The 23,673-nt window shown below is 53.4% G+C and overlaps 1 protein-coding gene across 2 annotated transcripts in view; it reads left to right on the top strand.

Moving 5' to 3' along the window:
* The window catches only part of MTMR12 (myotubularin related protein 12), a 75,639-nt gene extending 56,131 nt beyond the window's left edge, over window positions 1-19,508 (top strand). The window contains exons 9-17 of one of the 2 annotated variants that reach the window (XM_075540902.1): window positions 4,327-4,433; window positions 5,193-5,317; window positions 6,904-6,982; window positions 8,503-8,573; window positions 9,442-9,614; window positions 12,489-12,650; window positions 13,472-13,633; window positions 15,093-15,152; window positions 16,966-19,508. In XM_075540902.1, coding sequence (XP_075397017.1) covers window positions 4,327-4,433; window positions 5,193-5,317; window positions 6,904-6,982; window positions 8,503-8,573; window positions 9,442-9,614; window positions 12,489-12,650; window positions 13,472-13,633; window positions 15,093-15,152; window positions 16,966-17,535 — 1,509 coding nt within the window. In that variant the 3' untranslated portion in view covers window positions 17,536-19,508. The remainder of the gene's footprint in view (window positions 1-4,326; window positions 4,434-5,192; window positions 5,318-6,903; window positions 6,983-8,502; window positions 8,574-9,441; window positions 9,615-12,488; window positions 12,651-13,471; window positions 13,634-15,092; window positions 15,153-16,965) is intronic. The other variant, XM_075540903.1, reaches the window with a different exon arrangement.
* The last annotated feature ends 4,165 nt before the right edge of the window (window positions 19,509-23,673 follow it).

The raw sequence follows: 23,673 nt of genomic DNA, 5'->3' as shown, positions 1-23,673 counted from the left end.
CAGAACGATGGTGAGAACGGCACGGCGCCGGGCAGGGTCTGCTCTGGCGTACCCTGGGTCGCTGTGAGTCAGGGCTGATTCCATAGCACCAAACAGCCACAGAGCCTCGCCTTTGTCATCTCCCTGGGCCGTCTCGTTGTCTATGATTTCTGCTGGTCTGCAGCCCTGCCTTCCTCTCCCAACTTTTTACTCTGATTTAGGTTAAGGATTACAGACAGGATCATCCGTTTTACATTCAGTAATTCACCCGCACTTTGTAGCCGTGCCCGCAGTGTACCATCACCCAGCCCACTTCCTCCCTGCGCTTCAGTTCCTCCTCCCGTCCTGGCCCTCTGAACTTTGCTGTGGGTGCATGCTGCCTCTTTGATCTGGCACCGTGGATTTTCTCTAACGCCGGGGGACGAGTTCAGTCAGTTCCAGCCCTGAAGGGTGTCTAAGGGCCATCGTCTCATACGGCATTGGCCCTTTGTGTTTGGCTGATTGCACAAATCCATGTTCGGAGGAAGGTGTTTCAGACGGTCATCGTTATTCTTTAACGTTGTATGGGAATACCTCTTGTGTGTGTATGCACACATTGCTTTTCCATTTGTTCCAGTGACGGGCATTTAGGTTGTTTCTGTCTGATTGCTGTTGTGAGTGTGGTGTGTATACATCTATTCATATTGTGGTTCGTACTTTTCTAGGTTGCATACCATGTAGAAGGATTGGTAGGTTGTATGATAGTTCTCCCAATGCTTTGAGCAAGTGACATCCCAGTTTCTACTGTAAAGTGGTTGCTCCATTTTACCCACTAGCAGGAGGTGAGCGTTTCAGTCTCTGCACTCTTGCCGGCCTTTGTCTCCCTGGTTCCAGTTTCGTCTATAACTTTTCCCTCGCTGCTGAAGTGAAGTGACAGCTCATCGTGGCTTTAATTTGCACCCCTGAGTGATTAATGCTCATGAGCATTTCTTCATAGGCTTGGTGCCTGACTATTGGTTGTCTCTGTGTTCTTAGTTGAATTACTTGTCTTTTTCTTGTTGAGGTGTTGATGTTTTTATAAATTTTATGGATGAATCCATTGTTTGAAAAGTAATTATAAAGTTTTTCCTAGTCTATGGGTTCTCTTTTTACTCGTTTGGTGAAATCTGATGCACACAAGTGTCACCTTTTTAGGAGGTCCCAGCCATCGAGTGTGTCTTCCCGTGTGTGTGTCATCACGTTTGATAGTGTCTTTATTGCCGTGTACGGGCCTCTGTTGGCCCTATGTTTTCATGAATGATTTTAGTAGTTCTAGGCTTTACGCTTAGGTCTTTAATTCATCTGAAGTTCCTTTTTTTCTGTGGACTAAGGATGAATCCTGTTTTATTCTTCTGTAAGCGGAAATCCAGTTTTATTAGCACTGTTTGTTAGACTGTGACTTTCTCATCTGATGTTTCAACCCCCTGTCAGCAATCCGCTGTCTGTAGGTGGGTGGGCTGACTTCTGGTTTCCCATTTCTGTTCCTTTCATCTGTGTGTCTGCCATTGTTTCAATAGCAGGCTGTTTTGACTACCGTGGCTGTGCTAGGTTTTGACTACTTAATATGACAAAACAGGAATACTTTCCATTTTTCTGTTAAAGCGTAATGTTGATCATTGGTGTTTTGTGCTGTGCTTTTACTGTGTTCAGGAATCTCCCTTTTCCCCCCCCTACTTTGTTGGGTGTTTTTATCAGGAATGGGTGTAAGATTTTTCCAAATATTTTTTGTCTGTGATCACGTGGTTCTTTTCCTTTTATCTATGTGATGGATATGCATCTTTCTGATTTTAAGCCATCCTTGCATTGCTGGTATGGATCTCGCTTGGTCCTGACGTATTGGCCTGGATTTTGTTCAGAGCGTTTGCATCTATGTTCATCTATGTTCATGGGAGATTTTAGTCTCTACATTTCTTTTTTCAGGGATGCCCTTGCCTAGTTTTTGTATCAAAGTTATAATTTCTTTGTAAAATTAATTTTTTCAGCCTTTTCTATCATCCCGGGTAATTCAAGTAGAATTAGTATCAGCTGTTCACAGAATGTTTGTGGAACTCGTCAACAAAGTCATTGGACCCGCCCTTTGTTGGTTGGAAGTTTTTAATGATCTAATTGGTTTCTTCTGTCATTATGTCAAAGGAGCCCTGGTGGTGTAGTCGTTACGTGTTGAGCCGGCTCTCCAGAGTCGTATGGTCGGCAGTTTGAAACCACTGGCAGCTCCACAAACAGTCTCAGAGCCCCACAAGGGGTCCCGGTGAGTCAGCATTGACTGGTTGGCAGTGAGTTTATGATGTCAGACTCTACTGCAATCTGCGGTAGGTTATGTAGATCGTGTGTCCCTAGAAGATTTCCATCTCTTCTAGGTTTTCAAATTTGTTGACATTCAGTTCATCATTGTGTTGTTGTTTTTATTTCAGTTGGTTCTGTGGGGATGTCGCCCGTTTAATGTCTTATTCATGTTACTTGCTCAGACTCCTTCTTACGCTTTGTTACCGCTCCTAAGCTTCTTGACCTTCAGTTTGGGTTCCTCAAAGATCCCCACCCAGCTGTCCTGTGGGCACTCAGCACCCACCCAGATTCCAGCCTCTTCTCTGGCACGCCCACGGCTTCCTCTTCCTCCCTTCCGAGCATGGGCGGAGCGCCTCCCAGACTGCCCTGCTGCGGCTCCGAGGCAGGTGTCCCTCTGGGCAGTCCTTTACAGCAGGCATCTTCCCTCAGCGAAGGAACCTGTGAGCCAGGCCTGTGTCAGTGCTCCTTCAGCAGGGCAAGGCTGGGCTGTAGCCACTCTTGAACCCAGAGCCAGGCCTTACACAGGGCAGAGTCTGCCAGTGTGCTTCCCTGCTCCCTCCCTCCTCTGTCTCTGTGCCTCCCCCATCTCTTGCGAAAGAAAGCAAAGCAAACAAGCCAAAACTCCATGATCCATAGAAAGCCTTGGACACTTGGCCTGTTAGGGTCCTTCCTGTAATTCTTCCCCATCTTTCCCCCTGAAATCCTCCCCCGTATTCCAATCCCGCCTCCGTGTCCACTTGTAGCCTGTGTCTGTTTCAGAGCGTAGGCTCTTGGAGAGTAGACACAGCCTCTTCCTGTCCTTGTGTCCTCACAGCCTCTGCTCACGTGCACGCGTCCCAAGCTCACTGTCTTGAGTGGGAACTCTCCAGTGCGGGGGGAGGCCTCTGCCTCCCAACAGACAGGACAGTGCAGGAGCACTGGGGGCTCAGTGGCAGGCTGCTGGTCTGCCAAAGAGGAAGTCCTGCCATTGCTTCTCAGGCACAAGGAGGCTTCCCAACAAAGACAGACTAGGAAGAAAGTCCTGGAAACCTGCTTCTAAAAAACCAGCCAAGGAAAGCACTGCAGCCCAATCCCGCCAAGCTCTTGGTCACCATGAGCTGTGGCTGACCCCACAGCAGCCAGCACTAACAGTGGCCCTGTAATACGGTGAGTGAGAAGGTGCCCTTCTTAGGAGCAGACTACTGTTGCTGCTGCTGCTTTCTGTTCATCCTGAGTATGTTCCACAGTCTGAGCTCTGGCCTCCCATTACAACTGGGCATCGTTATCGCACCTGTGCCAGAGGTGAAAGTGGGAGTGAAGTAAGTTATATCATGTAACCTACCAGACAGAGAGTTGCTGTTGTCACCTAGGTCACTAAACCAGTGCAGGAGGGTAATTTCTAAGGATGGGTTCTCTACAGAAGCAAAACCAGGAAGTGTGCGTGTGTGTGCACGCGCACGCAGTTGTAGAGATGGGCAAGTTCTAAGTCCATGGGTCAGATATGTCAGGCTGGAGCCGTCTCCTGACTGCCATAATTGCTAGGCCAGACCCCAGGCTTCCAGTGCAGAGATGAATGGTTCAAGGTTGGTAGGTAAGATGGCAGGCTGCTGGTGCCAGTGTGGCACACCAAAAGCGTACTTCCAAAGAACCAGATGTTGATGTACCAAATACAGGGTCTTGATCTTGGAAAAAGCACGTTTTCCCCAAAACATCCCTTATATTGGAAGTAGGCCACTGCCCTGAAGAGATCTCATCATGGGGGATTTCTAGGTCTTAACTGCCAAACCCTGAGACCCCTGGCCCAGCTAAGTTGATGCAGAACTCAGTCACCAGGTGCAAGTCAGCCTGACAACACCCAGATGATTTTGCTGTTAGCTTGAAAAAACTGTATCTTTTTTCCTACAAGTAGAAGCTCCCTGGCTTAATGAGACAGAACATTAGCTTATTGTATACTCATTTCCTATTGAAGTTATGCATTTCCCTGTATGAATTTAAATGCTCAGCTTACCTGTTCCCCATTAGCTTGTATATATTTGGGTTGGAAAGCCTCTCCCTGTTCCTCCGCAGCTGTGGTGCTGGTCCTGCCACAATGGATGTGCTCTGTTGAAAATGTCAGCCCTGCCCAAAGAACAGGACGATGGCGTGTTACAGATCCAGAAAAGCTTCTTGGATGGGTCGGTACTGTGCATAGTCCCCTCCTGTGTATTTCCGTTTTTCCTATTTTCCAAGAAGCAGGGAGCAATTCTTTGTCCTTTCTATTTACCTACTCTCACCTTACCTAGCTGAGTGCTAGGAAAGTTCAGTTTAATTGCTTTGGGAAGAGTCTGTATAATCTAATCATTGAAGTCAGCTCCATTTCTGTTAGAGATTCAGGTTGGAGGATTTTGGGGTGGAATGAATGGCATGACTATGTAGGTTCCTAAACTTACTTGACCTACCACTCCCTCAGCACCCCCCACCCCTTGCAGTTAAAAATGTTGGTAGTGGAGCCATCATGCAGGACAAAGTATAGGCATCTGTTTTGCAGCCCCCTGGACTGGTCCCGATGGGAAGCACCAGTGTACAAAGTCGACAGTGTGAGGTCTATGTCCTGGCTCACAGCACACTCTGCTTTCTTTTCTGAATGGTTGGAAATAGCCCCTCCCCGAAGTAGATGAATTAATAGAGAGTCCAGAAACCAACTCTAGAGCTGTACTGCCTTGGTTCAGGCAGTTACCCTGCCCGTTTATGGATCTCCTCGTCCCGGGCAGGTAGTTCAGCTCTTGTTTTCTATTTCCACACGCGTTGTGCAGAAAGAGCAGTCCTGCCCTGGGCCCTCGAGGGCGGAGAGCCACAGAGTGCTAACACAGACCGCGGCCCCAGGAAGAGCTGGGGGAGGAAGCAGTCCCCCTCACCTGTGCTTGCCTGATCAGTCGTGTTTCTTTGATCCCTAGGATTTACAAGACCATCCACAGGCCACCCTATGAAATTGTGAAAACCGAAGACCTATCAAGCAACTTCCTGTCCTTGCAGGAAATCCAGACGGCATACTTGAAGTTTAAACAGCTCTTTCTGATAGGTGAGGAGAGCACTGAGCAGAGCTTTGTGCCCACTGCAGGAGACCTGCCCCACAGAGGACGGTGCCCAGAGGGACCACATGGACGCTCACCCAGGAAGCATGGCCCTAGGGCAGTGTCCACTTTGACACGCCGCCTCCCCAGCTCTCTCCAGGCTCCGACCTGCTGGCTCCCTTCAGGAGGCAGTGCTCAGAGCCATGACCTCCATCCCTGATACTCCAGCTTCCCAGCAGTGAGCACGTTGGCTCTCTCTTTCCACGTCATTGAACTAATGCAACACTGTGTTCACAGTGCTGTAGAAAGCCCTGATCTGTTTGCTTCCTTTAGTATTGGTCAGTATCGAATCAGTTTTAATATTTCTAAGAGGAAATACTTTTGTTATACGTAGAATATCCAGAGGTGCTTCCAACAGGCCATGAAAAAATAGAATTAAAATATAATGAGACTTTTCGATGACCTTTTTGAAGCTCCCTCATACACACACACACACACACACACACACATTTTTACAAGGTAAAAATATTCAGTTAATCAGAAATGGACTCTGGACAATGAGAGAAGCACACCCCAACTCCCCACTCTGCCCCCTGTGACCAGTGGGGACGGGAGTCCTGCATGAACACATTCCAGCTCCTGTTGACGTGCTTCCTCTCAATCCGTCTGCACGCTCTCCTCCAAGTGCATGCACTTTGAGGCTCGCGAGAATGGTGACCAGGTGCACAAGCCCGTTCTCTGCTGGGGAAACGGAAACCCACATGGCCAACTCACAGTGACCCTGCAGAACAGGGCAGAACTGCCCCTGTGGGGTTCCCAGATCGTGACTCTTCCTGGGGGCGAAAGCTCAGTCTCTCCTGCAGAGCAGCTGGGGGTTTCGAGCCACGCTCTTACAGCTAATAACCACCACCCCCCCCCCCCCCGTGCACCCACTGCAGCACCAGGGCCCCTCGGGGAAATGAGAAGGCACACCTAGCCAAGACACTGTGTGCGTGTTTTAACACAGATGCGGCCTTGGAGCGAGTAGTTGATTCGGAGGAGAGCCCTAATTGATCTTGAGTGGTTACTGTCATTGGATCCATCCCGGATACACAGTTCTTGAGCTCAGTGTGTCATCTTTAAACCTGCCAAAGTCAAGGTCCTCTCTCTCTCCAAGTACGTGGTGGGGGCTGGCAGCGTGTTGTTCAGGACACCACTGTATTTCAGATTCTGCTGTGGACGTCAGGTCCACGGCAACAGGACTTATTCTAGGAGCAGAACAACGGGAATAGTAGCCTGGGCGGTGACCGTTTCGGCCCTAGATAAGTCACTTAAGCTCTGTGCTGACTTCCAAGGTAGCCCAGGGCTCTGCAGCTGATCTGTCAAGTTTCTTCCTTGAGCAATAAAGATCTGTTTTGGACTTGCGCATCCTTTCAGAGGCCTGCTGCTCAGAACCCACCTTGGGTGCTGCCCTACCTGGGAGTAGAGGCTGCTGCCTGGACCCTGCAGTGTAACCAAGACCTGCAGAACGGCACCACTGTGCAGCCTGGGCTCTTGTGAGAAGCAGATGGGCAAAGAAGGCCCCGACTTCTTGCCTCCGTTCTTCTCTTTTCAGATAACAGTACCGAATTCTGGGACACCGACATCAAGTGGTTTTCTCTGCTGGAAAGCAGCAGCTGGCTTGACATCATCAGGTACCGCAATCCCTTCTGCCCAGGAATGTGTAACTCATTTGGGGTTGTTTCATCATCATCGTCATTCCGTCTCATAGCAACCCTGTACCCAATAGAACAAGGCACTGTCTGGTCCTGTACCAGCCGCACTGAGCCTGGTCCCATTGTTGCAGCCACTCGGTTAACCCACCTCTTTGAGGGCCTACCTCTTTGACCCTGATGCTCTACTGCATCAAGCATGGTGTCCTTCCCTGGGGTCTGGTCTCCTGACAACATGCCCACAGTTCATGAGACGGAAGCATTCTGGCCGTCCTCCTTCCGAGACGGGTTTCTGTGTCCTTTGGGTCCTCTCACGCATCTTGGCCAGCACCATCTTTCAGATGACACAGCAGAGCACACAGGCACACAACTCAGACGTTGTCTGCCTCGTGGTTCCATGGTCTTAGGTCCCATGCTCTGCTGAGGGCTCAGCTGCGTTGTGCCAGGAGGCCTCAAACTGTTCACGGCTGCGTGGTAGTGAACGAGAACGGGGTTTCCCCACATGCTTGTTTGAAGCCCCCGCGTATGTGTTGGTTATGAGTTTTGTGCACATCTGATAAGACTTTGCCAACGTGGTACCAGCTGACCGAGAAATGTCCTCTGTGGTTGGGCATTGAAAGGCGGTAAAAGGGGGCGTGGCCATCCAGCACTAGAGCTGAGGCCGCCCTGCTTGCCTCCAGCGCGGGCACTGGCAGGTGGGTGGGAGGGCTACTCCCTCATCTTTGACTAGCCTTTGTAGCCTTTGTACATTGTGTCTTATGCACCTATTAGCTACTAAAAGATTGTTTTTTAATTTTAAGTCATGATTAACGTCGAGTAGTGACATTTGGTTTTGGAGTTCGATTGAGATTCCCAGAGAGCAGAATTAGATTCTCTTTCTGCTCCCCACGGGAGCGCTCTTAGAGAGAGGGGAAGGAAGGGGGGAGTAGACATGAGGACCCGAGGGAGAGGGACCCTCAGGAAATGAGCAGGGAAGCTTGATCACAGGCTTGGTCACTGTTTCCCGGGGGAAGAGCCCCGCAGTGTGGCGGAGCAGAGGACGGTCAGCATCTTTACCAGATTAGGGGGGGGGGCACTGGAGAAGGAATAAGGCCCCAGACAAGTGGCAACAGGGCCAGAGGGCATAACCCATCTCCAGAGTCACCAGGACTTCTGGTCCCTCTGGATCTGCCCAGCCACACTGGCACATCTGGACAAGGACACATTCTCCCAAGCAGGGCCTGGGTCTCACTGGACTCCCCAGCAGAGTTGAGTATGAATTTCCAGCACCCATTTTTCATGCAGAACCTGCCCGTGGCATTTTTACATCCAATTAGGGATTCCCTTTGGGAAATGCTGAAGTTTTTTATCAGCAGATGGATGCCCCCCCCCCTGTATCTGAATAGGGTAAATGATCATGTGTTCCTTTTCTAGAGGATTCCAGATTGTCTCCAGACTTCTCATTATTTATGCTACTGAGCTGCACAACTAATGCCCCTTTATCTCATCTCTCGCCTGTTTAGACGCTGTCTCAAAAAAGCCACAGAGATTACAGAGTGTCTGGAAGCACAAAACGTGAATGTTCTTCTCTTAGGTAACATGTGAAACACCAAAGATGCGTGCGCTCCCCCTTCACCGAGACCCGTCTGTTCCCGCAGCTCTGTGGGACCCAGAGTGGCCTGGGAGGGGGCTAAGCGAGGGGCGGAGGCCTGGTTCGCCCATTCCCTGTTGCCCGAGCCTTCTCCCCAGATGTTCACACATGGTCACTCAGACGTTGGCTTGTGCCATTTCCAAACCTGGGGGTCAGAGATGTCTTTATAGGAGCCCCTGGCACAGGGTAGTTTGGGTTTGAAATAGCCAGTCAGCAAAGTTAACATTGCAGTTTACATAGAAGCTCTCTCACTGGTACTTGGCACACCTATTCTGGGCCCGAAAAGGACTTGTTTGGCATTTTTACCAACACATAAATTTCCTTAGATTTTGAAATTTTTCCTTTGACTTGGTTAACTTCATAATCTTTTGATAATCCCATTTACCAAAAGAGGCCCTGGAAAGGGTTTCAGTGTTTTCTTTGTATTTCTTACGTGTGTGCCTGCTTCACATGGCTGCCCTGTGGACTGGGCGGCCGGAGGTTTCCTTTCCCTCCCGGGCATCACTAGCTGGGGTGGAGGAGGCCTGGAATCTGTGAGAGCAGTGAGTGAAGGCCCCTGGTGGGTGAGAGCTGAGCTGGCTGTGGGGAGTGCGTCCAGTTTCTTCCTGGCCCTTCTGCATGCCCCCCAACCCCCACCCCCGGCTGCAAAGGTAGGCCCAGAGCCGCTCCCCACTGGAAGCATCACCGCGCTTTCCTTGGCCCTGGCTTGCCCTGTAGGGACCGAGCGCTCCACCCATGGGGGGCAGCAGTCTGAGTGCTCTCTGCCACTCGGTGACGCTCTGCACCCGCTCTCCCCTATGCCCTGGCCCAGAGGAGACCGCCTCTGACCTCTGCTGCATCGTCTCCTCGCTGGTGCAAGTGATGATGGATCCCCACTGTCGGACCAGGTTTGGTTTCCAGAGCCTCATCCAAAAGGAGTGGGTCATGGGCGGCCACTGCTTCCTGGATCGCTGCAACCACCTACGGTGGAATGACAAAGAGGAGGTGAGTCCCCCCCTTTGGGGAGAGCCGCTCAGCGCTTAAGCATCTGAATGCTCTGGGGGCTGACACGGAATCCCCCACTCCCCATCTCCAACAGAAAGGGACTTGAGAGCCTTGCTCTCCCTGTTGTCATTCAGGCCAGTGGTGACCGCCAGGAGTGTGCATAGACCGTGGTGAGTGTTGTTGGTCTGCAGCACCTGCACAGACAGCAACTCGGCGAGCAGACGCCTGTACTGGCTGCTGCCAAGTCACAGCACCGAGAGGGCAGTGAGGACATTCAGGGAGCAAGCTTCCCGTGGAAAATACATTTTCTGAAGTAAATCTTCCTCCCCCCGAGCCTTCTCACAACGAAGCCTCGGGCTCATGAGTGCCGTCAAGGGAGCCATCTGGGGGCTGGCTGTGTTCCCGGCAGCCTCGGCCCCCTGGCCACATGGTTGCTCCAGGCTGGGGCCGTGAGCAGCTGAGCACACGCGTTAGTCCGAGGAGATAGAGAAACAAATCCGAGAAGTGCATACGTGTATAAAAAGGAGGCTTATATACAAGGGCAGTTGAATATTGAGAAAACAGCCCAGTCCAGATCAAGTCCCTAAGTCCAATATTAGCCCTCGTGTCCGATACGAATCTATAAAGTCCTCTTCAGACTCAGGAAACATATGCAATGACGCCCAATGCAGGTCCATCTCAGGCCAGAGGGTAGAAAGGCTTCTGGACTCAGTGGCTTTGTAAGCATGTCAGCGCTGGCAGGGTGGCTTCCCCATGTTCAGGGTTCTGGCTGCATCAGGGTAGGTCCATGTGGCTTCTCAGGGATGTCTCCCACAGAGTCAGCCTTGTCAGCAGTGTCTCGCAGGAAGTGAACAGAGAGCGACAGAAGTCTTCCGTGTTCAAGGAGGAAAATACCAGAGTTTTCCCAGAATCCTCAGGGAAAGGCCATGCCTAGAGACCTCATTGGCTGTGACCCAACTGACAGACTAGATTCCACCCACCCCTTCACTCATAATCCTCTCAAGTCCCAAACTGACCCCAGAGTGTGTAAGTACCGCAGCTCAGTTGGGGAAAGATGGGCGTTCTAAGCCTGCGGTGTACTTGTGTAGGCCACCGCTGTCCGCACGCCTGTGGCTGCAGGGTTGACGGCTGGGGACGGAAATGGAAGCGGTAAGCGCCCTGTAATGAAGCACCTGTAGTGCTGACGTGTGTTGGCGGCGTGACTGTGGTTTTCTCCCTTGGGGTGATGACAAGTATGTCTGGCTGCGTGGCGCAGGGCGGCCTGGCCCAGCATGCTTTGGGGACGCTTGCCTTGGCGGCTTGCTGGGCGTCTCCCTGAGGCCTCTCTCCCTGGGCCGGGCTTTCAGGCCATGCCCCATCCTGCCCATGAAACGCCCCCTTCCATGTTGGAATGGACCTTCCCGCCCGGACGACCCCTTGGAAAGCAGCAGGACAGGCCCAAGGCCAACCCTGTGGAGACCAGCGTGCACCTGTGGGTCTTGAGCAGGGGACTGACAGGCACCGCGTCGCATCTCGCGGGGAAGGGTTGGAAGAGAAGATCGGACGCGGGCCATGCCACTTGGCCGAGTGCCGGTGAATGCACGGGAGGTGTGCGGTGCAGCTGCCGGTGAGCCTCTCTCCTCGCGCTCGAAGGGTGACCTTCGCAAGCTCTGACCTTTGATGGCACTGGACTTTGATCCGGGAGCTGGATTCCGCTCTCAATGAGCCCTGGAGCCAGCCCCGCCTGCGTCACCCAAGCAGCTGTGAAGAAGGCCTGGGGTCAAACACCCCGCCCACTGGAAGCCTCGGCCCAGCTCATGTTTGCTGCCCCTGCCTTTCCTCTCCGGAGCCTCACACGGGGTGGATCGGAAGGCACCTCGCTCCAGCACAGCCCAGACCGGCCCCTGACCCGGCACACGGGTTTTCATGAGCAACAGGAAAAGTGGCGAGCTCAACGGGCGGTGTGCTGGGCGTACAGGTCTGCCAGTGAGAAGAATGGAGTTCTCGTCGTGGAGGGGTAGCTTGCTGCTTACTGGGGTTAGAAGCTAGTGTTATGCTGCCGTCATCGTGCAAGTGCCCGCTGCTGTGTCCAAATGAGGCTCTTCCTCGGTTCTTTGGAAACGCCTGTTCACCCTGCCGTGCCGCCAGGTGCTGGCACTAACACGAAACCACGCGCTTCCGCTGCGCACGGTCCGCGCGTGGGATGGAGTGGGGGTTTGAACCCTTGATTTGTGACTGTGGGGCTGACGTGGTCCTGCCCGAGGCATGAGGCGGCTGCCCCAGTGGCGTCGTTCGGGCGCGCTCACAGCTGCGATGCCACGGGCTGGGTGGTGTTTGTGTGCAAGGTGCGGCAGGCTCCTGGTCTCTTGTTCCTGGCCCGGTACACGCGCATCCGCGTGCCTGCAAGGCTAAAGCTCTGCTGATTTACCCGCGAACCGTCTAAGGCACTGGTCACACTCGCGGTGTGACTGGTCCTCTACTCTCGCGGTGAGGACTCGCTGTCCGGGCGCTGCCGGTGTTTTCGTGGCTGATTTTGTCGGCTGTCTCGGTAGCACAGTCATTCGCACGTTGGTAGCTTTCCTGACACTGAAGTGGCAATTCAAGGAAAAGGAGGAGAAAAGTCGATGCAGACTCCTCTGTGGTTACGATGTTCTAATAATTGGTTGTAATTCAGTACAGAAAGGTTCCACAGGCGGCTTTATTGTCAGCATTCGTACGAGCTAAGAAACGTTCCATGGAAGCAGATACAGTAAGCATTCCTAAGGAATCTGGATGGCCTGCCACAACAGGAGGCCCGTGGCCGCCGCAGTGGTCAGGGTGACACTGGGAGTTGCCATGGTGACGCCACTGGGCTACCCGGTGCTTCCTGAGTAATGCTCTCTTGTTTCTGCGTAGGTGCCCGTGTTCCTGCTCTTCTTGGACTGTGTGTGGCAGCTGCTTCACCAGCACCCCCCGGCTTTTGAGTTCACGGAGACCTACCTGACCGTCTTGTCAGACAGCCTGTACATACCTATTTTCAGCACCTTCTTCAACTCACCTCAGAAAGACGCCAGCATCGTAAGGGATTCTCTCAGGCACCTGTGGATCTAAGTAGAACGCCGTAATCTTTGAGCGGAGGGTGGGGTGGCGAATGGCATTTATGTGACACCAAGTGCATACCAGGTCCTGCCCGAAGTGCTTCCCAAGTAGAAATCACCGGCCCTCACCGCCCCCGTGATGAGCGGGTCAGCTTGGTTCCTGAGGAAACGGAGGCCCAGAAAAGGAGAAGCAACGTGCCCACATTCGCACAGCGAGTTCAGTCTTGGAGTTGGGCGTGCTGGGGATGAAGGGGTCCCTTATAAAGACAGTTCCCACCTGACGCCCTCACGTGCCTGTGCCCCATGGTGCTGTGGGGCCAAGAGGCAGAGCAGACAGAGAAGGTTTGCTTTCCGCTCCCGGCCACTGCAGCTTGTGCCCCCGGGGGAGCTGGCCCTCCTGCTGCTGCCTGAGCTGGCCCTGCAGGAGGGACTCTACCAGACCCCTGGCTCCCCGGGTGGCTTTATGAACCAGGCACTTCATTCCCCTCAGCCTTCTGAGCCTCCGTTTTCTCAAATGTAAAATTGCAAAACTAACAACGTCCTGGTGTCAGTGCCCAGCACACAGTGGCTGGCCTGTAGTCAGGCCAGAGAATAAGAAGTCCTTTTTCACCGCCGCCTCCCCCTCCCCACCCTCACCTCACACCGCTGGAGGACACAGTGGAGGTCTGCATCCTGTAAAGATGCCCAGCTGTGTGGGCCTTGGGGCAGAGCAGGGCCCCTCCTGAGTGGGTCCCTTCAGAGCTGCGCCTCTGTTTTCCCAGCCGCCCCAGGCGCCGTGGTGACCTGTGCTTGTGTTGGCAGGGTAGGGAAAGCCAGGACGCACAAAGCAACTCTTTGAACCTGCTCACCGTGTGGGACTGGTCCGTGCAGTTTGAACCCAAAGCCCAGACGTTGTTCAGAAACCCCCTTTATGTGGAAAAGCCAAAACTGGACAAAAGCCAGCGGAAAGGAATGCGCTTCAAGGTAGGAGCCCTGACAGGCAAGAACGTGTAACCCTCCCTCCCTCCTCTGTCCGGACCCCACTGCCAGCGGCACAAACGAGAGTGCTCCCCGTTGAAAGACTGCCTGGCTGAGACTGTGACTGACCATGTCACTGGAGGCTGCTGCCACAGTGGCCAGGCTGCCTGGGACCTGTGTGTCACCCTGCTGCCGGGGTGTGTGGCTGGCTGTAGGCTAGAAGGATCCCTGGCTACAGTAAGCTTTGATTTGGTGGATACAGGTTCACATTACAAACTGTGGTTTTTCGTACTTGGATGGAAACCTGAGATCAACAAGCTTGTTAGCTGAGGGCCAGTCTCCATGCTTGGCAGCCAGAGGCAGCTGGAGCAGCACCTAAATCATGGACCTGGCTGTGTTCTGGTCACACTTCATTCACACAAACTGGCCAGATAAGGGCACAGCTTGCTATAAACCACGAATACAGGAGAATTACTTGAGCTTCCCTTCAGATATCTGTACCTGATTTCATTGGTTGCTACAACTAAACTTTCCTACGTGGAGTTTCTTCCTCAAGGGCCCCGCACAGAGGAGAGCAAAGCCGTTTGTGGGACTGCCTTGTGCCTGTCTGTCTGGGCTTGTGGAGTTGCAGGGAGGCTGGCCATCTCTAAGGGGGGGTGGGGGGGTCAGTTCTGTCCTAAAGCAAATGAGCCCCAGCCAGCACACAGAGGAGGTGAGCAGCTGAACAAGTCAGAGCTGCCACAGGGCCCTTCCAATCGCCCTGCACTGCACACAGCTCAGTTTCCGTCGGTGTGTTGTGCCCCCCGGTGGCTGCACACGCACACTGCACAGAACTGCTCCACAGCGTGAGGACCTCAAAGAGCGCGGATTTCTAATGTCTCCCCAGACCCAGGTATCCTACGTGCATCTTATACTTGTGGAGCTGCAAGAGCAGACTGGTGGGAGTTGTCAGACGGAAGGGCGGGGGTACCTCACGCTGTCCCCGGGGAAGCAGAGTGGGACTGAGCCAACAAGGAGCTCTGAAGCACTGGGGTCAGGCCACGGGCCGGGTGTGGGATACCAGGCCCTGGAGAAGAGCCGTGGAGACTGAGGAAGCTGTAGGTGGCCCGGAGGTGAGCTCTGTGTGCAGCCAGTCTCTGGTGCCATCTGACTTTAAGCACATGGCATTGTTGTCACCTGTCCGTCGAGAATAGTGGGTCCCAAACTTCTGTGGCCTACTGCCCCCTTCTCAGACAAAGGCACTGGATCCAGAACATCCAATGATTCACTTCCGAGCACCTTATAAGAAAGCGGAAGAAAATGGGGCCAGAGCCAGGCGGTTAGAAACTGTCGTGGAACTTGGTGGCTGGAGCCTTTGTTGGCTCCCCTAACATGGGCTCCCCAGGCCCCCTCTGGGGTTTGGGTGGGACTCAGTGAGCACTTGGTGACGGCTCGTTTCCTTCCACCCTGCCTGACCCCACTGCAGCACGATGGAGATGGCGGACCTACCTCTCTCCTGCCCTCCCACGGAGAACCCAAGGTCAAGGTGACACCTCCAAGTCGTGACATTGTGTGTGATCTTGCCTTCTTCCCTTTACTTTGTTGTTCTTTGTGCTACAATAATAAGCAAATATTTCCTTTCCAATAGTCTAGTAAAATAATGCTTTAGAAAATAAAAAAGAGAAAGAACTTCTGGCAGAAATACCAGGGACCCCTCAAAATGGGCCTGAGCAGTATTGACTGGAAATAATTAAACCCAAACCCAAACTCGCTGCCGTCAAGATCCCGAGACGTAACTGCCGGCGGGAGTGGAAAGCCCCGTCTTTCTCCCGCAGCTGGGTGGCAGCACAGTGCTTAGCCAGTGCGCGCCGGCGCTCCCCTCAGATGTTAGAGAGTCCTTAAGCTTTTCAGCATCCCAGTTTAGGTGAAGCTCGGGAGCAGACAAGTTGGAGAGACGCGACTTCTCATGGTGTTTGCCTCCTCCTCTGGGTACTAGGAGGAGCCCTGGTGGTGTAGGGGTTACTTGTTGGGCTAACTGCAAGGTCAGCCGTTTGAAACCACCAGCTGCGTTTTCTACTCCCATCCAGAGCAACAGCCTTGGAAACCTGCAGCGGCAGCTCTGCCTGCCCTGCAGGGTGCCGTGAGTCGGCATTGACTCAGTGCCAGTGAGTTTGGTTTGGGAGTGCTAGGGAACTCTCCTAACCAATGGGCACTCCACGCATGTTCTCAGCCCATTCACACTGCACCCCAAAATATAATGCCTTGCTTGTGCTGCAGACAACTTGGGGAAATTCTGAAGACTGCGTGGTTTCTGCTCCACGCAGGCTGCCTGGCGAGGATGGCTAGTGCGTAGCCGGCTCCTCGTGTTTCTCTTGCTCCCACCTGCTTCAGCCCTTTGCTCCAAAGAATCTTTATATCACAGATTGAAGCTCCCATGGGGGGCGGGGGGTGCTCATTCACAAAGTCAGTTCATTACCATGATAGGATCTCCAGGTAGGTGTCCATGCTTCCTGGAGGGTGTTCCCTGAGTCTCTCCAGGGAAGAAACCCTGCTTTCCCAACCTACCTGAGGTGAAACCTGTTCTTCAGAAGTGCTCTGGGTATTCATAGACCCCTCCTACATCAATGGCCATACCACCTGGAAGCGCCCATCTTGTCTGTTTGCGCACACCCCCACAGGGGGGTAGAGCTTTTTTGGCCCAGTGGTTAAGTGCTCCAGCGCCAACCAGAAAGTTGGTAGTTTGACCCCACCAGCCGCTCCATGGGAGAAAGATGGGGCAGTCTGCTGCCGCGCAGATTCCCAGCCTTGGAAAACCTGCGGGCCGTTCTGCTCTGTCCTACATGGTCACTGTCAGTCAGAATCAACCTGATGGCAAAGGGTTTGAATTGACCTTGGGGATTGCAGGCCTCCTGGTGGCACAAATGGTTAAGCTCTTAACTGTGAACGGACAAGTGGGCAGTTCGAACCCCCACTCAGAGGCACTTCAGAATCCAGGCCTGGCTTCTGCAAAGCCGCAGCCTTGAAAACCCCTGGGGTGCAGTTCCACCCTCCCTGAGCTGGAATTGGCTCATAGGCAACTCCTGACAGCAGTGCTGCTCTGTGTGCAAGCACACCCCCCTCCGCTCGCTCCCGAGAGCACCTGGGCCACCAATTCATTTGCAGCTTGCAGCAGCATGCACACCATCTGTGCATCATCTACCTCAGCAGACCACCCCCAGCCCCCCGCCTGTGTGTGTGACTTCATTTCAGTGGGTCATGCGGGTGTCTCTGGATGCCCCTGGAAGCTCTCATCCCCTTCTTCAGTGGCGACGACTGCCTGCCCCGCATCCCTTAACCAGTGTCTGTGCTTTCTCTCGCAGCATCAGCGGCAGCTCTCTCTGCCACTCACCCAGTCGAAATCGTCTCCCAAGAGAGGCTTCTTCAGGGAAGAAACAGACCACTTAATTAAAAACCTCCTGGGCAAGAGGATCAGCAAACTCATCAATTCTTCAGAGGAGCTCCAGGACCACTTCCGCGAGTTCTACGACAGCTGGCACAGCAAGCCCCCCGACTACCACGGCCTGCTGCTGCCTCACCTCGAGGGCCCCGAAATCAAGGTATGGGCCCAGAGGTACTTGCGTTGGATCCCAGAAGCCCAGATCCTGGGCGGCGGCCGAGTGGCCCTGATGAGCAAACTCCTGGAGATGCTGGAGGAAGTGCGGACTCTGCAAGAGCAGGTGGAGGAGCGGCGCCACAGCCAGGCGGCCAGGCCAGCGGAGGTGCCCCCCGCGCCCAGGCACTCCACCCGCCTGTCCTCACTCTTCCCCTTCGCCCTGCTGCAGCGCCACTCCTCCAAGCCCGTGCTGCCGACCAGCGGATGGAAAGCCCTGGGAGACGACGAGGACTTGGCCAAGCGAGAAGATGAGTTTGTGGACCTGGGGGACCTGTGACCTACCCCTTTCTCCTCCCACGTCCCCCCTGTTGTCGCGGCAGCGAGGGGGTGCTGAGGATGGGGAAATCAACCCTCTGCATCTCTGGATGGGGCATCGGGCCGCAGCTCCTGCCCGGAGAGCCTTCAGGAGCAGAGCCATCTCAGTTTTCTTCATGGTCTGCAGATGCCGCAGTGAGAATGCCTGCCAGCCCGTATGGCAAGCTGTTTCCTGATGCCTGCCTCAGTATTAGCACATGAGACTTTCCCACCCACACCCCCCTCCATAAAGGGCTTTTTGTAAGATGCTCTTGAACTCCATGCTCCTTCAGAAGCTCTCTGTGCCAAGAAAATGTCTCCAGCCGTGCGTGGGCAGGACTAGCCAGCTTCCCCGTGGCCCAGCCCAGTTAGCAGCAGGCGCAGTGTCCTTCACACGTGTGCAGGACGGGCAGCGCTGTGGGGAAGGCCAGCGTAAATAAAGCATCCACAGCACTTCGCCTGCCTGCGTCCTCCAGTGGGGAAAGCCGGGAGCTCCTGGCCTGCCACCTGTGTCTCCTTCGGGTTTCAGAACAGCCCCGCCCTCTCCCGTGGGCCGTCCACAGGCTCCCCTCCTCTGCCTTCCCAGTCTTGGTGCCCAGAGTCCCCCAGGTTCATGCTGCTAAACCCGTGGTTCACCCGGGGGAGTGCTCGGAGCTCCCTGCCTGAGCGAGCCCCTCAGTGTCGGAGTGAGTGGTTCCGCCTTCCTAGTGCCTGTGAGGCCCTCTGTTGCCACGCCGACCACCTGGGACTCAGCCCAGGGGGAAGGAAGGGATGGTGGTCACAGTACCTCAGCGACCTAAGAAGCCATAGAAGAAACTTGATTCTGCCTGCTCGCCTTCTGGGACCTGCTGTCGCATTGAAACGCTGTCTCTCCAGGCAGGAAAGCACATTCTGTGAGCACCGGTGTTTCCATTCCTGAGGGGACCCCATCGGATCCCACCAGAGGACGTTCAGAATAAAAATGTACAAAGCCTCCTGCGAGACTCTTTCAAACCGAATGTTTGCCTCTTACGTACATCTGCTCTCCAGCGTTCATTGTTTAGGAAAGCATTCAGTGCTCAAGGGAAGTCGGGCCGAGTTGAGCCTGCATGTGCCCTGATCGGTCAGTAGTCCCCGCTGACGAGGGACAGTCACATGCCAAGTCTTGGTTGCCTTAAGCATCTTACTAGTGAGGTCAGTGTGAGGCGTGCAATACGGATTTTCAAGACACACATGCTCTGTAGCCACCTTCCCTGCACCCCCGGGCCTTCTGAAGCTAGCACTAAGCCCCACCCGCTGCCCATAGCCTCCCACGTTCACTATGGAGTGGACTATTTTTGTTACATGTTACAGCGTGGATATTTATACGGTTGCCTCTTGACTGAGATCTCAGTAGTTTTCACAACAATAAAAATGCCCCCATGCGACGCTTTACACGCCAGAGTCTGGTTGAAAGGCACAAGGTTATGACCACTGTCCTAGCCGTTTGAATGTGCTTTGCTATATTTTTCTATGATTTTTTAAAACTTAAATACAAAATAAGGAAGCTGTTGTCACATGTAGAGCCGTGGCAATTTACGTATTTATATTTGCAGTCAGATTTCTATGCCTTGCTTGTGTGTACAGAGTTCTGTATCGTGGACTCTCTCCAGGGCTGAGATGTGGGTCACACAACTGAAAGCAGAGACCTTCGGCTTGGTTGACAATGCTGCACTGCGCGAGTTTGGACATGTCATTACTGTAGATAGCATCCTGTTTATACCTCCGAGTTTTTACACTGAAGAGAAACTAGCTTTAATTAAATTCAAAACGCCCTTCTGCCCCCCACCCACCCCTTATCCCAAGGGAAGAAGCTGGGGGAATGAATCTGTATAAATGTGCTCTTTATTTTCTGGTTGGACCACAAAAGTTTATACTTGTACCCCACTGCATCGCATCTGATTTCAGAAATTAAAGCACAATTTAAAACAGCCGTCTTTGGAGTCTACTTTTCCCTTGCTCAGGAAAGGTGGCCGCGTCGGTGGCAGGGGCCAGAAGGCGGGGGACAAGAGGTGCACCCAGAGCCAGCAGCTAGACGCCCTCAGCTGCTCCAGGGGAGCAAGAAGAGGCTCTGGACTCACGTGAAGCGTGACTGTCTCCGAACCCCCGGGAGCAGTCCCATGGGGTCGCGTTGAGTCAGCATCAACTCGGTAGCAGCGAGCGTGGTTGTCTGGGGTGATTTAACCCAGCCAGAGGTGCCTCAGACGAGAGGCCTGGCAACCACGCTGTGGAACTCAGTGCCGTCCTCCGGCCTCCTGAGTCACTGTAGACTTGAAGGCACTGCGCTTAGTCTGGTTTGCTAGGGTCTGGGCTGTGCCAGGGTCAGGAGTGGGGGTGCCATGGCAGCCAGCAAGGAGGCCACATCCCTGCTCTCTGAGCTTGGGGCAGGGGCGTGAGGGAGGGTGATACAAGGGGGTTAAAACCACACTAGCTACCATGGAGTCAATTCTGACTCATGAGCCTCTAGGGCGGCAAATCTGCTCCTGTGGGTGTCCGAAACTAACTCGGGGAGCAGAAAGCCTCACCCTTGGGTGGGTGGGAGTAAAAGAAGCTGGAGGAAAATGAAAGAGGGTAAGAGGTTCTGTCAAGTGACCAAGGAAAGGGCTTTATTTAGATTCCTGAAATGCAGTCTGGCTGCCTCCCTGCTCGTGTGGAGATGTATGAAACTCGAGACGCCCCCGTGAGTACAGGGCTGCTCACCGCTGGGTCAGCCGTTCAAAACCCCCAGCTGCTCCATCGGAGAAAGATGCTTCTCCTAGAAAGAGTTATGGTCTCAGAAACCCACAGGCAGGACTTCCCTGCCCTCTCAGGTCACTGGGAGCTAGAGTCGGCTACATGCCACTGAGCTTTGGCTTCTATTCCCAGAGAGATCTGAGTTGACTTAAGAGAGCCTTTGCTTTCCTTCTAGAGAAGGTAAGCAACGTGAGGTGATCTATGAATAGGTTCTTGTTCTCCAATGAGTTGTGCTTAACATTTAAAGATGGAGACCTGTCCTTGTCTTCATTCTAGCATTCCATTTCCCTGACCTTTCTTCCTCTGTAGCCTTCTTGCCTGCACCCCTACCCCCATCCCTGCATGTCGTCCACCTGCCCACCCCCCACCATCCTGAAGACATCCCTGGAAGTTAGAAGCCCTCATTGCTGCCCCCATCTTTTGAGGTACTTTAATTCTTTGATGTTTTTATCAAAGTTCCCTGTAGCAGTTTTGACCTTTTTATTTCCCACCTTTGTTGAGTGCTTGGACTTGCTGCCTCGCCTGTCTCTCGCTCTCAGTTTCACTTGTCTCTGAGAAACGGCATGGGGCATGAATCCAGCTCCACGCAAACCCCAGGCCGACTGCCTCCATTAACACTGGCCTTGCCCAGCGCGCTTCCTGTCTGTCCTTGCTTGCTGGGCTCACAATGGCCACACACAGCTCACAGACAATACTCAACCATCGAGGGGCTTCATAGGGAAGTTAACAAGCCACCCCACCTCAGGCTCAGAAAACATTCAAGAGAGTCCTTTGTCCACCGTTTGCACTTCTTAGCAGCCACACTGGTCTCTGGTCCTCAGCTCTCTGTTGCATGGTCTCTCGGTCTTGGCTTCTGTAGTCCCAGAAGCCTGCCTGCCGTTCCACCTTACTGTCCCATGGTCACAACGGCACAGTCCTCTGCTCGGTCTCACCCTGGCTCCTTGCTCTGCCCCATGGCCTCTGTGCCACAACCTAACGCGCCTCTGGGCTGTGCCACTTCAGGCAGAGATCTGGAACGTGCTCCGCTGCAGCCTCGATGTTGCCAGGAATTCTCTCTTCCTGCTGCTGAGATGTCTTCTGACACCCAGAAGCCAAAAGACCAAGCTCATTGCCACGAAGCCCATGCTGACTCAGCCACCCTAGAAGACAGTAGCACTGCCCCTAGGGGATCTGAGACTAAACCTTCACAGAAGTAGAATGCCTCATCTTTCCCCCTCTGAGTGGTTAGTAGTTTTGAAATGCTGACCTCTTGGTTAGCAGCCCAGTGAGTCACTCCCTACTCCACCAGGACCCCTATGTACCCCCGTCTGAATCTCTCACACACCTTACTCACGTGGCCCAGCCGATCATTTGGTGGGAGTTGCAGGCATAAAGCCATTCCGAGTCATGGCACCTCACCACGTCTTGGCCTCTCTCCCACTTGGGCCCCGTCCTGCCCACCTCCTGAGGGGGCATCCACGGGAAGCGATCCGCTTTCCCCTCCACGTGAGAGGGGAGGCGGGCGTTGCTGTTCAGAACTCACTCCAGGGCTCCCAGACCTTCATGTGGCCTCAGTCTCTTAAGGAAGAGTTGAGAGACCCACGAGCCAGGTCCGAAGCCAGTTCTCTGAGCGCCTGCTGAGGTTGTGGTCGAAGTAGCTCAGCAAGAAAAAAGTCTCTTGACTGGGGTTCTGCCTCCTGAGGGCCTTGGCGTATTAGACAGTCGCCCTTGGAGAGGACAGATTAGACTGAGCACCCAGGATCCCAGTGGCCTGCTGAAGGGACAGGACCTGTAGTGGCACCTGATCCGACCGTGCTGGGCGTGCACACATGTTGGTAACCAGATCGGCCATGGTTAGTTAGCACACGAGGTTGCCAGCTGTCCTCGGGTTGACCATGGTACAATGAAGCAGCATATTTCCCAGTCCTGCACCATTGCTGTCAGCAGTGGCTGATCAGACCATAGATTTTTCATTGGCTCATTTGAAGAAAGGCCAGACCTTTCTTCCTGGTCTCAGTCTGGAAGTGTCACAAAATAACCCCAACCTGTCCAGCAGCATAAGATCCTGCAGGCCTCCCAGATGGGCACTTGGTGGCTCCCCATGAGTCTGGTATCCAACCAGGGTCTCCCCCCATAGGAAGCAGACATCTACCCGTGACCCTGACACCACCCCCCACCGCTTCTTACAACAAATGCTTTGAACATTACATACAGAGGGGTAAAGTCATGTGTCCAAGTATGTTTGCTTTAAAAAAAAAAAAAAAGACTCCTTGGCCTATTTTGTGGTTAGACCAGATTTTTTTCAACCTCCTATTAGACACACCGTTTACCTTTAGTAATGAAAGGATATAAAGTGTATAATCATACAGAAAAACACACAGTTGGCTTCTTGGGCTTTTTTTTTAAGTCCAGTTTTGCTAGCTAGTCCAGTTTCAGTTAAGCAACTCTTTTTCTATTTTTAACTGAATAGACTGGTTTTGGAGCCATCTTAGGTTGATAGGGAAACCAAGCAGTTAGTACGGAAAGCTCCCTCCCATACGTCTGGGGTTTGTTTGTGCGTGTGTTGATGGGAAATGATTTTCACACAAGCCTGTGTGCCCCCGAAACTTTAGACACAGTCTGGAGGACGGGGCTTTTCTGATGCTGTATGTTCTTCAGCGTGCAGCGGGGCTACCAATGTACCCCTTACTTCCCCCAGTGCTCTCCCGTGTTCACCCTGAAGGCCTGGACTTGGAACACTACTGCCGGCCCCTCCAGGCAAGCCCTGCGAACGACCTCTCCTGACACCTGGGAGGCTGCGGGAAGAAACTCAGGAGAGGCTGCCTGGGGTGTGGGGGGAAGGGGGCTGGGGGGCATGTCCTGCACTGGTAATCACACTCTGTCTTGATGAGAGCTCAGCTTACTGTGGTGGGGAAGGGGCCAGCCCCCCACCACTAGTCACGGGTTCAGTAAGCGCAATTATATGGTTCAGATCATATAAGGATTATAATAAAGTCATAGAGAGCCTGAGAGAGGAGAGAGTCAAATAAAGAAGTCAGACACATTTCATGGTAGCATGCTCACCTCCTGGATGGCCATGATCTTACCAGCCAGGTCTGAGCACAGCATGGGCCAAGGTGAGGTGGGGCAGGGACCCTGCAGGAGCCCGGAGTACCCCGCCTATTGCTAACCAAGGTTATATCTACTTCAGGGGCATGATTACAGGTAATGACACGTCACAGGAAGGGGCAGTACAGTAGGCATACACATCACAGGAAGGGGATGTACAATGGGCATAGGTGTAACAGGAAGGGGATGAGCTGGGGGTATACACATGATAGGAAGGGGAGGGACTAGAGGTACACATGTGACAAGAAGGGAAGACCCTAGCTAGATTCATGATGGCGGCTGG

This window comes from Tenrec ecaudatus, chromosome 2 (assembly GCF_050624435.1).
Source record: "Tenrec ecaudatus isolate mTenEca1 chromosome 2, mTenEca1.hap1, whole genome shotgun sequence".
In the NCBI taxonomy this organism is placed as follows: Eukaryota; Metazoa; Chordata; class Mammalia; order Afrosoricida; family Tenrecidae; genus Tenrec; species Tenrec ecaudatus.
Note: the sequence above shows the minus strand (reverse complement) of the source record. Positions and strands in the feature narration are given on the sequence as shown.